The 14,482-nt window shown below is 37.8% G+C and overlaps 1 protein-coding gene across 1 annotated transcript in view; it reads right to left on the bottom strand.

Annotated features, from left to right (window-relative positions):
- Nucleotides 1-7,256: 7,256 nt before the first annotated feature.
- Nucleotides 7,257-14,482, bottom strand: part of RBM24 (RNA binding motif protein 24) — an 11,018-nt gene continuing 3,792 nt past the window's right edge. Inside the window, exon 4 of the mRNA XM_007951949.2 lies at nucleotides 7,257-7,620. Coding sequence (XP_007950140.1) covers nucleotides 7,257-7,620 — 364 coding nt within the window. The remainder of the gene's footprint in view (nucleotides 7,621-14,482) is intronic.

The following is a 14,482-nucleotide window of genomic DNA, read 5'->3' as shown; positions in this document are numbered from 1 at the left end:
TAGTGGTAGCATCCTGGATTTAAAAAAAATCAATGGCATTCATCTTCCAGTGACTGGAAAGAAAGGAACTTTAGACTTTCCTTCTCTGAAGAAGTTGGTGAGGAATGACCACATATTATGCAATAAGAAAAAACTGAGTCATAGTAACAAAGCTACAAATAACATATTATTTTTCTTACCTAAAAACCCTGAAGTGCTTATACATGCATTGTCTCGTTTCTTGGTTATTTTGGTTTAGTATTAGGATTTAAAATTGGGAACTGAAATGTTGTTAGGTGCAGTCAAGTCAGCTCCAACTCAGCAATCCCACATACAACAGAGCTAAACACGGCCAGTCCTGTGCCATCTGCACAAATGCTGCTATGCTTAGCCCGTTGTTGCAGCCACTGTGTGTACCCATCACGCTGAGGATCTTCCTCTTTTTGCTGACCACCTACTTTACCAAGTACGATATCCTTCTCCAGGGAATGGCTCCTTCTGACAACATGACCAAAGTACAAGAGATAACGTCTTGCCATCCTTGCTTCTAAGGAGCATTCTGACTGTGTTTCTTCCAAAACAGATTTATTTGTTTTTCTGGCAGTCTGTGGTATATTCAATACTCTTTGCAACACTGTAATTCAAATGCATCCATTCTTCTTCAGTCTACCTTATTCATTTTCACATGCATAGGAGGCAATTGAAAATACAGTGGCTTGAGTCAGCCACATTTTAGTCTTCAAAGTGACATCTTTGCTCTTTAACACTTTAAAGAAGTCTTTTGCAACAGATTTGCCCAATGCAATAACTTCTTTGAGTTTTCTTTCTTTTTCATTTGTGATTTGGGTGAAAGTTTGCAGTGCAAATTCATTTTCCTTTCAACAGTTCATATACATTTTGTTTTATGACATTGATTGCAATCTCCATAGAGTAAGAGCTCTCTTCCTATTTCCTCCCTGTGGTTACCTTCTCCTTGTATCCTTCTTTCCTATGCATTCCTGTCCTCTGAGCTATCTTCCTGTGCAAATACTGCCCTTCTGATCTCCCGTGGTAGATTGTTCTAAGGAGTGTACCTACTTGGTGTAAACATTCACCCTATCTACCTGTTTATTGTTTGGCTGGAAGATATGGCAGTGAGTTCAATTCTGGTCCTGAAGAGTGACTACAGGCCAGTCTTGGGTCTCTATCAGACCGTTAAGCCTGGCCTTTTTTTTTTTTCTTATGATTTTGAGTTTTGTTCCACGTTTTTCTCCCACTCTATCCAGGATCTCCTATTTTGATCTCTTTCCAAGTGGTTGACAGTGGTAGCTGGGCACCATCTAGTTCTTCTTGTCTCAGGGTCATGTTGGCTGAGGTTAGCATGGTCCACTTGGACTAATTTTTTCCACGTGGTTTTAGTTTTCTTCATTCTTCTTTGCTCTGGATGAGGAGAGACCAATTGTTGTATTTTAGATGGATGCTTGCAAGCTTTCAACACCTCAGTCACTATTCACCAAAGTAGGATGGAGAATAACATTTTTGTGTCATTGTTTTTGATTTTTTGACAGCTGCTTCCATGGGTATTGGTTGGACCTATGTAAAATGAAATCCTCGACAACTTCAATCTTTTCTCCATTTATCATGATGTTGCTTACTGGTCAAGTTGTGAGGATTTTTGTTTTGTATTGAAGTATAATCTGCATATTGCAGACTGTTCATGAGTATTCCTTCAATCCTGATGCTGCATCCCTCTTCATATAGTCTAGTTTCTCAGATAATTTGTTCAGTATACAAATTGAATAAGTATGGTGAAAGGATACAACCCTGACACACACCTTTCCTGATTTCAAAGCATGCAGTATCCCCTTGGTCTGTTCAAATGACTGTTTCTTGGTCTATGTACCTCATAGCACAATTCCTTATGAGCACAATTAAGTGTTCGGGAATTCCCATTCTTCACAATATTATCCATAATTTGTTTACATGGTCAGTTTTCAGAAGCAGACTACCACATCCTTCTTCCTAGTCTGTCTGAATGTGGAAGCTCTGCTGAAACCTGTTCACCATGGGTAATCCTGCTGGTATTTGGAAAACTGGTGGTATAGTTTCCAGAATCACAGCAACACACAAGAACTGCAATATGATAAACTGACAGATGAGTGTTGTTGTTGTTGTTGTTGTTGTTATGTGCCATCGAGTTGGCCCCGACTCATAGCAACCCCTCCTTGGGTTTCCGAGGCAGTATCACTACGGAAGTAGATTGCCCAACCTTCCTTCCGAGGAGTGGCTGTGGGTTTGAACCGCCAGCCTTCTGGTGAGCAGTCAAGTGCCTTACGCACTATGCTACCAGAGCTCCTGACAGATGAGTGGTGGGGAACTGAAATGATTTAACTAAAATCATAATTGATCTTTTTAAACTTAACCTAGAACAAATACCACAAATGAAACCTCTTCTGTAGCAAGTGCTTAGACCAAAACAAAGTTCAAATTTTCATAGAAATAGCCTGGAACTCTTGAAGGAGAACAGAGGACACAACTAAGCATGCAGATGCATTTATTTATTTATTTTGGTTCCTCTTCACCTCTGCCCTTCCAAACCTCAGGCTGTCATCCTAATGAAACCTCTCAAACCTCAGAGGGAATTAAGAGAACAACATTTGACAGGGAGTGAGGAAGGAACTAAATATAGTTCCCCTGTGAGAGAAAGGTATTCCATAATCTTCTCATTTACCCCTCCTTCCCTGATCTGGGCAATCTCTCCATCTTTCAGTGTTATTTTTGTGCTGTTCTTCTTGTACAGCAAGTTTAACTTACTTGAGAGAGAATAAAGATAACATTGCAAGACACAATTTTGTCTTCTTTTGGAAAGATCAAGGAGCTCTGGTGGTAGTGGTTAAAGCATTCACCTGCAAACCAAAGGTCAGCAGTTCAAATCTACCAGTTTGCTCTGTGGGAGGATACAGTAGGCTGCTTCTGTAAAGATTTATAGCCTTGGAAACCCCATGAGACAGTTCTACTCTGTCCAATAAGGTCACTGGGAGTTGCAATCAACTTGATGGCAATGGGTTTGGTTTTTGATTTTGGAAAGATCATTTAATATGAGAAAGTTAACATCAGTTTGCAACTTATTACTGCATATATTTTTTTACTGTAATAATTTCCACTTGCATAATGCTTTAGAATTTCTAAAATGTTGTTACGTCACTTGATTTATTCAATTAGTATAACCTAAGAGGCAGCCCTCTAGAGCAACTATGTTGGATACTATCTCACATGTTACAAGTTTAGGATTGAAGGTCACCCTGGTGCTAAATAATGAAACCAGGACTCACCCACCTCTTTAAATCTCGGACCCATTGCTTTCTCTAACTTAAAGTCCCCTAGATGGTGCCTGGCTACCATTACTGATTGTTCTGATAAAGGCCACAATAGATGGATCCTTAGAGAATGGGAGGAAAATGTAGAACAGAAGTCAAATTCTGAAAAAGTCCAGACTTACTGCACTGGTTGAGACTAGAAAACTCCCTATAGCCCTGAGATACACTTTAAACCTTTAATCGAAATCATCCTTGAGTATATCTTTTAGCTAATAAACAGATTGGCTCATAAAATAAAGAACATCACCCATGAGTAATGAGGTCCCTTAAAAAATCATCTGTAGGAGACCAAATGGTCAAAAATAACTCTAAAGCAAAGATAAGAAGGTAAGGTGACAGGGAAACCAGAGCACTGGAAACAGTACCATAGGAATGGAATGAATGAGGATGAGGAGACATGGTGAAAAACATAACCAGTATCACTGAATAATTTGTGTAGGAAACTGTTAAGTGAGAACTTAATTTGCTGTGCAAACTTTCACCTTAAACACAATAAAATAATAATTTTTGAAAAATACCAGTAGCCTACTTAACCAATGTAGTTATTGTCATTTCATTAGATATGACAAATTTTTTTAAAAAAATAAATTTGTGTTATGCTTTGGCATAATAATGTAAACATCTTACCCTCTTACAATTGCTAATGTTGATACTTGTACAGAGCAGGAAACATTACCAAGAAAGGTACAGTGAAGAGAGGTGGACTTTTTGACTTTCCTGAGTATGGTTACTTTTCACAAACTTTTCCCAGAACTATCTGACCTAAAATGCTAAATTGATAAACCAATTAATATTTCATTTTAAAGCTCAACAATGTACAGCTTATTAAAGACAAATGTGACCTTTCATAAACCCAAAAAAATTGAAACCAAAACTACTTTTTAGAATAAAAGTAATCATTAATGCATTGACTGATTTAATTAACACATTAAGTTATTTTACTGACCAAAGATAATACCTCAGGGTGCAATAGTATCTTTTTGGAGGTAAAGTGGTATCTATTTTTCTATGGAAAATTAAAGGCAATTAAAGTTTTAAAATTGTGATGGTTCCAAATAGGATGACAGTTATCATAAAGTAAAAAAATATGATGACATCTATTAGTACAATGTTCTGTTGCATATAATTTTTGAAAACTAATGTGAGTCCAATAAAGATGCTTTGTTGTGGATTTGAGAAATATTAAAACCAAGAGGTCAACAAACTACCCATTCTGTAATTAACCTAACTTACTCACTTTAGGACAATATGGAAGTCAATCATCTGACATGCCAATACACACCTTATTAGACATTGCCACATCCCTGTGGGCAGACACACACACAAAAATGAAAATATCCCAATACTTCCTTCTTGGTTAGCTTCATTACAGGGCATTGCACCTACTATTACTACGAGTGATCATTTATCAAATGCTTACTATATAGCTAGTTCTATGCCACGTAGTTTTTGTACTTTATGTTATTTAAATAACCATGTGAGATGAGTACTATTGTCTCAATATATAATATTGATGAGAAATCCATAAAAACATCACTAAAAAGGTGGATCACAAGATTTCTTTTTCCTCAGTTCACACTGCAAGCAAGTGGTAGAATCCAGCCATAACCCTCAGTTTACATGACTCCAGCACCACTCAGCTACTCCAGCTTCAAGTCCCCTCTTCAAATTGGTTGCCATCCTGTAGACTCTTGACTTGTGGCAACTACATGTGTATCCGAGTAGATTTGTGCTACATGGGGTGCTCAGTGGCTGATTTTTCAGAAGCAGATTGCCAGGTCTTTCTTCCAAGACACCCCTGGGTGAACTTGAACCTTCCATCTTCCACTTAGCAGCTATGTATGTTAATTGTTTACACTATTCAGGGATTCCTGGTCGTCTCTCTAGACCACTCCTTCCAAAAAATCTTCACATAACCAAATTTCAGTGATATGAATAGTCTTTTAGGGTTCATTTGTTAAATAGAATGTAGATGCTGAGTTAAAGAAATTCACTTGAAAGGTTTAAAAACAGGGTACCAGGAAACTTCATGTTCACGGAAAATGTTACATGTAAATCATGGGCTATTAATTATAGTTAAAAGGAGAAATCGTTCACCTTTACTATATAATTAGAAACAATCAATGCAACAAAGTTTTTAAAAATTATATTTAATACAAGTGAATAGATTAGAAGATCTGAAATGTTATAAAGCAATATACACAATGAATAAATAATTTGCACAGGAGAGTCATGTCTACATTATATAACACTGTCTAGTATGGGAATACTTAAAGTCAATCCAGTGATAATGGAGAAAAGTCCATAAAAATGCTAACCTGTCTTCCCTTGTATGAAATTGTTCAAGTATAAAAATCCAATACAGTGTAAAATAGTATTCAATTTAGTTTAAGAATAAAAATTGCAAGTATTGCAGTTTCAGAAGAAAAATGTAAAGCAGCATTTAAAAACTACAGAAGAAGAGTGTTAGACTAATGAGTTACCAAAAAATGAGATCTACACAAGCAAAAATCAGAGAAGGAAGCACGAAACTAGCAATATAGCCTGTTATAAAAAACCTAAAATAAACTAAAATGTGTTAATGTAAGAGTACTCTCTTTTACAGTGCACATATAAATTTAAATAAATCCAAGTCAACATCTTTCATTGAATAGGTTAATATTTAATACGCTACATCTAGACCTACTAAATAATTTATGCCATGAGATGAATACATAATTTTACAGTGTCACATCTAAAGTTCCTTTCTTTAGAGTGCAGCATAGTAAAACTTAAAAATAAATATCTTAAATAGCATTACTATTAAGGCACAGTATAAACCACATCATCATTAATCTTTGAAGAATTGTAATCTCAGTAACCTTGTTGTCTCATGTACTGTATTCACTAATAAATAGTTTTAAATATGACTCTGAAATAGATACTAAAAGTGTAAAATTATTTAAAAAGGGGAAAAAAATAAATGCCCTTAAGACAGTTCTTAAGGATTTAGAGTCTGCAAACTTTGCCTGCCTTTATTTGTAAGCCATGAGTCGACACAATAAATAGAAAGAGAAGGCTGTTGTAGTAAATGCCTGATCCTATTTCAGAATCAGAATTGCTGACACCAGCAGATACAAGTTTCCCAAAATTGAAACAGGATGGGGAGAGGGATTAGAATGTGACAAGCTCATCAAACAAGCACAAGTGATGTGTTCTTTCCAGAACTGTGTGTTATTGATTGTCTGTACAGCTGTTGCACCCATTATTTCCACATCACTTGCTCCACAGTTCCACTCATCCCGAGGACAGATGAGAAAATAGCTTTGGTGCCTGTCCACCATTTCACCCACCGCCACACTCCTAGATTGATTGTTCGATGCCCATTTTTGAGATAGTAAGAACATTACCTTCTTACTGGAAAAAGTTCTATAGGCCATAGTGACTGCTAAAAATGACAATCAGTGCTTTCAAACACTTTGTTTAAAAAATCTACTTTTAAAGGTAATTCAAGCTATATATTGCTCACTCTGTATTCCCTGGTTCAACTAGATTCAAACAGCATTTCCTAACTTGTAAAAGGCAGTTTGCTTCCCTGATACTATAAAAAGAGCAAAAATAAAAACCCCATTATAAAAGTGAAGTTCCACTGCTACTCCTGCCATCAATTCGCGGCGGCCTTTCAGTTGACTCAGAGTCTCTGGGACTGATTTCTAAACTTGGCGCCTACTCGTCTCATTCTCACCTCTTGGTCACCCAGGAACACTACTACAGTATCAAAAAAAAATTCTGCTTTGCAATAGCATAGCTATTTTTTTTTTCTTTTTCTTTTTTCCTTAAGCCGTTAAGTCAATGTTAACACTCTCATTACCTACTGAAAATTGGAGAATTGGGGGGGGGAGGGGGAAGAGAGAACAATTCAACTTTGATCAGATGGCTGGCCTATTGCATTCGGTCTGTTTGCAGCTGCTGAGGCTGATACTGGCCAAAGGCTGCAGCAGCAGCAGCTGCTGCAGCAGCGGCTGCAGCTGTCCCAGGTGCCGCTGCGGTGATTGGCTGCTGGACTGCGTAACCATAGCCCCCAGCGGTGACATATCCTGCAGCAGCTGGAGAGGCTGCATAGGGGTACTGGTCATAGGCAGCAGCGGCAGCAGCAGCAGCTGCTGCCGCTGAGTACTGTGCGTAAGCAGCTCCAGTGTAATCAATGTATGGTGTGGTAGAGGCAGCAGCTGCTGTCGGCTGGACATGAGGAATTACAACTCCAGGCTGCACAAAAGCCTGCGGATAGACATAGTGGGCAGGTATCCTGTTGAGAAATGGAAAACAGAGTCAGGCAGCCATTACCTCTTCTCTGTAGCATTCATTGTCCAGAAATAAGTCAAACTCAAATTTAGTGGTTATTACGAGCATAGGGTTGCCACAATATCTCCTTTCTTTCCAGTGGTTCATTGAAAATCCTCTGGCAGGAGCCAAAGTCATGCAGCGTCCAAAAAGAATTCAGTCCCAATAAAAATATCATGCTATGCAATCCCCCCAAATAGAATTCTAATTTATGATTATTTAGAGCCATTAAAAATCATTTATCTGAAGTTTGGAAAATAACTCAAGGCTCATGAAGGTTATGCATATAGCACTTAATAAATGTGTAACTGGCTAAGGCTTTAGACAATTTTGTAATTAGTTCACAAAAGAACAATGTTTACTGAATGGAAAAAATTCTTAGCAGTGAAATGTAGGACTCCAAGGTGATCCATGATCATTCAATTTTGTGGGGCAAAGGCCAGTTTGTCAAAAAGAAAACAAATTTCAGCAAAATATTTGGCTTAAATGGTATATGTTTCTTATCATGGCAACCCTACTTGAAATTACTAGGCAGACTCAGCACACATTAATCTCTCTGCAACCTCAGTCACCCTTATTAAAAATAATAATACAAAAAAAGAAGCAGGCGACAAAATAAAAAAGGAGTTTAAAAGTTCACAAGTGTGGTAAACACAGCAGAATCACACTTCTCAAACGAACTGTAGTGCAGCTCACTCCGTCACAAGAGGCTGTTGTGGGAAGCTACAGAAATGCTATTAACATTCATGGCAGTGATTCCCAAAGAGAGGTGCAGCACACTTTCTTTCTTTCTTTTCTGTTTTCCCCATAAAGTTCATAAGGACACAGAGGTCAATCAAACCTGTTTGACTAGCAGGCAACTGAGGGTCAGCCAGCTTGTTTATCTCTATGCAAGACAGACAGAAGGGGTTTTGGGAAACAATGAGGTTGAGGGAAAGGGAAGGACAGGGAAATACTAAATATCTTCAAAATTATTATAAACTTAGATGGTTTATATAGTTTTATGAATTAGGAAACATTTTTCTTTTTGCATATCCATTAGCTCTATTTTATCTTCCAAATCCATAGATATAGATTAATTAGCATATTGGTTTGTATTCTGCCCTGTTAGTAGATATTTTGTACAAATCAATTCTATCCTTCTATTATCCTGCAAAAAGTTCAAGAAAATGAAAGAAAATCAAGTATCTTTTCAAATGATACATTCACAGATCACAGACAAGGCAGATACCAATGACCTTACTTAAAGTTAATTTGGTTAAAAAAAAAAAAAAAAAAACCCAAGGGGTTTTAAAAAAAAAAAAAAAAAGGGTCATGCATATCAATTCTCACTGCTGCGATCCATTATTGCCCATTTAAAACACGATCACCAATATTTGACTCATTTTCATCTTTCTTTAATGTAATCACCATCACAAAACCCTGGATTTCTAAAAGTACGATACTAGAGATGTCATGTGGTTGTTGGCAAACCCCAAAAACTTTTAAGAAGTACAAGCACAAGTGACAAACTTTAAACATGAAAAAACTCAAACCTGGGAGTTCTGCATTCCGATTTTCAAAACACTGACTTTGCTTTGCCTTCCTAGCATTTCACTACAAGCACTCATTAATGAACATCTACAGGAAAAGATCTATTTGTCACAGAAGGTAGTGAACTTTAACCTCAGTGACAAAAATATTCTAAGTTTTGCTAGACTTGTAGATCTTTCCCAGTGCCAGGGAAACGACGTCATCAAAGTGCTTCTGGGGACACTTAGAGATGTTCTTTATGGCTTGTCAGAAACCAGACATGTGGTCGTCTACACACTCTAAACTTTTCTGCAGGTCAGGTGGCTGACTCACTTGTACCAACAGGTGTGGCTTTAGGAAACACTGTCCCTGGAGGTTGCCTTGCCCACAGTGTGGGGACACGGCTAAGAGTGCTTGCCCTCATGCTAGTTTACATGTGGTGATGGACAGCAGGGGCTGAAGCCGGGCTATTTTTGATCCTGTCATGCGACAAGGGTTTCCAGCGGGTAAAATGTCTTTATAAGGCCAAAGTAAAACATCTATCAGCTGCAAAGGCCAGACAGCATGAGAAGCTCACTGATACTGAACATTAACCCCTTGTTCTCCCAAAGTTCCAAAGGACAACACAGTGAATTTGGGGATCATAGTTTTGAAGAAAAGTGTTAAGCACAAGTTTACTCTACAAAGAGGCAGCATATTAAACTGTGTGTGTGCATGTGCATGTGTGTGTGTGCATTAAATGATAAGCAGAGTTGCTTGGAGGATTCTTGTCTTTGCATTTACTTTCCAGAGAAAAGTAATTTTGCTTTGATAATGCAAACCAATGAGACTTCCCTGGAAAATCAGAATTTTACATGAAGGCTGGTAAGAGTAGGAAGATACCTGAAGTCAAAGAAAAGTCTAGAGTCCTTTAAGGTTCAGGGAAAAGGAGAATCCCAAAGACTGTGGGGAGCCTAAAATAGCTCAGGAAGGAAGGCAGAATCTGACAGTAGGGTAAGGTCGCACTTCGAAAGCAATTTCCATATTAGGAGTTCCTTTAATAGTCCACCACAACCACCACCACTACCAGTTGCTGTTGAGTAGATTCTGACTCTTGGCAACCCCATGTGTGTCAGAGTAGAACTGTGCTCCAGAGTTTTCTAAGGCTTTTTCAGAAGTAGGATGCAAGGCCTTTCCTACAAGGCAGCTCTGGGTAGACTTGAACCCTCAAACTTTCAGTTAGCAGTCAAATGAGATAAACGTTTGCACCATCTTAATAATCTAAGGAACACACTTACAAGTTACAAAATAACAGGTGCAAAGGAGATACCAAACCAAAAATCAAACTCACTGCCATCAAGTTGGTCCCAACTCATAGCAACCCTTTCTGGTTTCCAAGGCAGTATCTTTACGGAAGTGGATTGCTCAGTCTTCCTTCTGAGGAGTGGCTGGTGGGTTTGAACTGCCCAAACAAAATTCCTATTTTCCTTTTCTCCCATCTCTTCATGTCCCTCTGACTTCTAATTTTTGAAGCAGTACAGTAACTGATTTCCTCTTCTAACCAATTGCACAAGTTTGACAGAGTCTGCCTCTCAACTGCTTGCTCCGAGTAATCCGTAGGCCCTAATGTCCTATCAAGTAAACACAAATTTCTTAAGCCTTGTCAGTCTAGGTTCTTTATAATTCTGGCTCCAAACTACCTTTTCAGTATTCCTTTCCATCTCTCCTTGAACCCAGGACAAACAGGTTCCTTAATGTTTCCTGAACATGCTAGACTTCTTAGATCTTTACCTTTGCCATCCCATCCCTCTGCCAGGGATGACAAAGCTCATTCAAACCTACCCACCCTCACTCTAGGAGCTCTGGTGACGTAGTGCCTAAGGCACTTGACTGCTAACCAGAAGCCTAGAGGTTCAAACCCACCAGCCACTCCTTGGAAGGAAGGTTTGGGCAATCTACTTCTGTAGTGATACTACCTTGGAAACCCAAAGGGGGGTCGCTGTAAGTCGGGTCTGACTCAATAGCACATAACAACAACAACAACCCTCACTCTTGTTGTTGTTAGTATTGTTAGTTGCCATTGAGTTGAACTGCTTCATGGAGTTTTCAAGGCCATGACCTTTTAGAAGCATACTGCCAGGCCTGTCTTCTGAGGTCCCTCTGGGTAAGTTTGAACCACCAACCTTTCAGTTAGTAGTCTAGTGCTTAGCCATTTGCACCACCCAGGAATTCCTCACTCTAGCAAGCATTACATGTAGAGCCTTCAGCAACTGGCTTTTTCCTTTCAGTCTCACATTTTTCATCCATGAAACAGACCAAGTATTTTCAATCCTGAGCTGTGCATTAAATAAAATAATCTGTGTGAAGAACTTACTATGGTGAATCCAGTAGATACTCAAAAAATGAGTTCCCTATCCTCCATCAGCCTTTAAAACCTAGGTCAACTTCTACCTCCTTCTTGAAGACTTCATGGATTATACCAACTGGATGTTTCTCTTCCTTATCTGAAGCTATACAAAGAGCCTTTTTGGATACTTCTCAGTTTTCTTATTAGATTATAAGAAAGAATAGAGTTATGTCTTTTTGGTTACAGCCTGACACAGAGGAAAGAATACAGCCTTTGAGGTCAGACACACCATGATTTTGAATTGAAAATCAGATTCTATCACTTCCTAGCCCTGGAACCCCAGGGAAGTTAATTAACGTTTCTGTGTGTGTCTCAGGTATTCTTTTTTTGTTTGTTTGCTTTTCACCCATGCAAAAGGTATTAATACTGCCCTCATCAAAGAATTATTATGAGAATTAAATGATACACTTTATATAAATCTCTTATCAGTGGCAGGCATGGAGCAGATGTTCAGTTAATGTTGGTAACCACCCTTCCTCCTCTGTAGTAGGTAGTTTAGCACCTAGCGTAGTGTTAACACTGCTAGCACAAAATTTAACACTTAAAGGTTTATTGAAAGAATGTTTTAAGTGTATTTTCAAGTCGATCTAAACCAGTCTAGATATTCCTAACACATAGATCCAGTCTCTCCTTTCCAAGGTTTTAATAAGAAAATGTTTCTTCCGAACATAAAATATTTATAAGATACTATTAAGCAAATCCACAAGTTTCTACCCATCTGCCTACTATATCACATCTGAAATATCTACAGGCCAAGGTTTTGTCTTTAATGGTAGAGTAATCTGGGAGCTGATTAGGGACCACATAAAATATAGTTACTAGAATTTCAAACAACTAGAGTAATACCGAAAAATTCTTAGGCTTGTTTATAGGCCTAAAATAGGAACATGTGGCATTTAAATAGAATTTAGGGTGACTGAGTGTGATTTGTTAGGTACAGACTCTGGGGATTAGAGCAGGGTTGAGAGTCCCTTTAAAAAGAAAGAGAAGGCTTGCTTGTTTCATCTGGAATTCTATTTCTAAAACGAAACTCAAGTTCAAACAATTTATGCAAACAGTAATAATCATTATCCCTTATAAAGACAGTGAATATTAGAATAGATGAAAAACAAAGGTTGCTATGAAAACACACTTGATTTAAAATGTCCATATGACACAGTTTACTCTGGTTCTTATTTTCCTTACATTACTTTCTTTTTCAAGCATCTATAAAGACCACCATAACCAGTCTAAATTTCTGTGTGTAGCTCTTAAGACCCTCCATGAACAGTCTGGTTTCTCCACTCATAGAGTCTTTTCCTCTCTGTGTCTTTACCAACATCCTACGCCCTTCAGACATATCTATTCTTCTTTCTAGCTATTCAGGACATACTCACTGGCCCAAGTCTAGTTAGTTATTTTCTTGCTACTCTGAATTCCTCTTGCATGACACAATATAGGCACACCTCATTTTGCCGCGATTACTTTATTGTGCTTCACAGATACTGTATTTTTTACAAATTGAAGGTGTGTGGCAACTTTGGATTCAGCAAGTCTATTGGCACCGTTTTTTCAACAACACGTGCTCATTTTGTGTGTGTCACATTTTGGTAATTCTCAAAATACATCAAACTTTTTCATAATGCTGTTGCACACTGAAAATACTGCAGTATAATGTAAACATAACTTCTGTATGCACCAGTAAACCAAAAAATTTATGTGACTTGCTTTATTGCGATATTCACTTTGTTGCAGTGGTCTGGAACTGACCCACAATATCTTTGAGGTATGTCTGTACCAAGTAATTTAGCAGTTAATTATTCTTGATTGGTTTGTATTAGGTTTCTTCCCCAAACTAAAGTGCAATTTCCTCATTTTGACTCACCCACTGGCGTAGTAAAAAAACAAACAAAACAAAACAAAAAACACATGCTAATACCTATTGATTGATTGATGCAGTTTTGTAATTGTTCCAATATTATTAGTGTAAGATCATAAGGAAGTCCACCATCACTTCTTAAGTTGTATATTCTCCTCCCTAACTCTACCTTAAACACATAGCCTAGACCAATGAAGGTGTAGGATCTCACAGTAGTAGTTAGACTCATCATAGCACTATTTGTGCTCCATGTCCAGGTTTGTTTTGATGGATTTCTGATAAATGGCGAATGGTATATGAAGGTACTTTCTAATCATATTGAACAGAAGATTCACTTCTATGGTTAAGAAAAAGACAAAGAGTTGGCAGTAACTGTGAGGCACCCATATGGTAAAGGAAGAGTTATAAGAAGTTATTCATGAAAAAATATAACTTGACTTTTCCAAGTCAGATTATTATTACTTTTTTAGTCTATTTTTGGAGACAAAGAAGGTATATATCTATCTATGTAGACAAGTTCCACCATTCCAGGTTACACATATTGATGTTTAGGTGTTAAACTAGAGAAGAAGCTATTGCTGAGAATATAACACACCTTGAACCACTAGAATCTTTGAAATAGACATTTAAATCTCTGACATTCAAGTTAACAGGAATGTTGATCAAGTAGAATACGGCAAAAACAGACTCTAGTGTTCAGAATAAATTTAGGAAGTAGGTGATCTTTCACCCATATTATGCCTGGAGGGGAGGGAAGTGGGGAGCTCAGATAAGTAAGGCTGTTAATCACAGGACCCAGAGATAACACAAATATGAGCAGGCTGTTCACCTAGGTTAGGTCTGAAAAGTGAAAGTTAGTGCTACTCTACTCAAAAAACTGGCTAGTGTTAATGAATTCTGATGAGAGAAGTTGAACCTTTAAATTAGAAGGCCTAAAAGTGGATACACATTGCAAAAGAAAGAACCCCATTCCCAGAAAACTCCCCAGTAAAATAGAAACTTAGGACATGCAGGCAATGAATCTGTATTCTTACAGAAAGAAATCACACCATTTAGCACTCACTACAAAAA

The sequence above is a fragment of the Orycteropus afer genome, unplaced genomic scaffold (genome assembly GCF_000298275.1).
Source record: "Orycteropus afer afer isolate SDZICR_OR568_19922 unplaced genomic scaffold, OryAfe1.0 scaffold00012, whole genome shotgun sequence".
NCBI classification, from domain to species: domain Eukaryota; kingdom Metazoa; phylum Chordata; class Mammalia; order Tubulidentata; family Orycteropodidae; genus Orycteropus; species Orycteropus afer.
The sequence above is the reverse complement of the archived record's forward strand: the minus strand, read 5'-3'. Positions and strand labels throughout refer to the sequence as shown.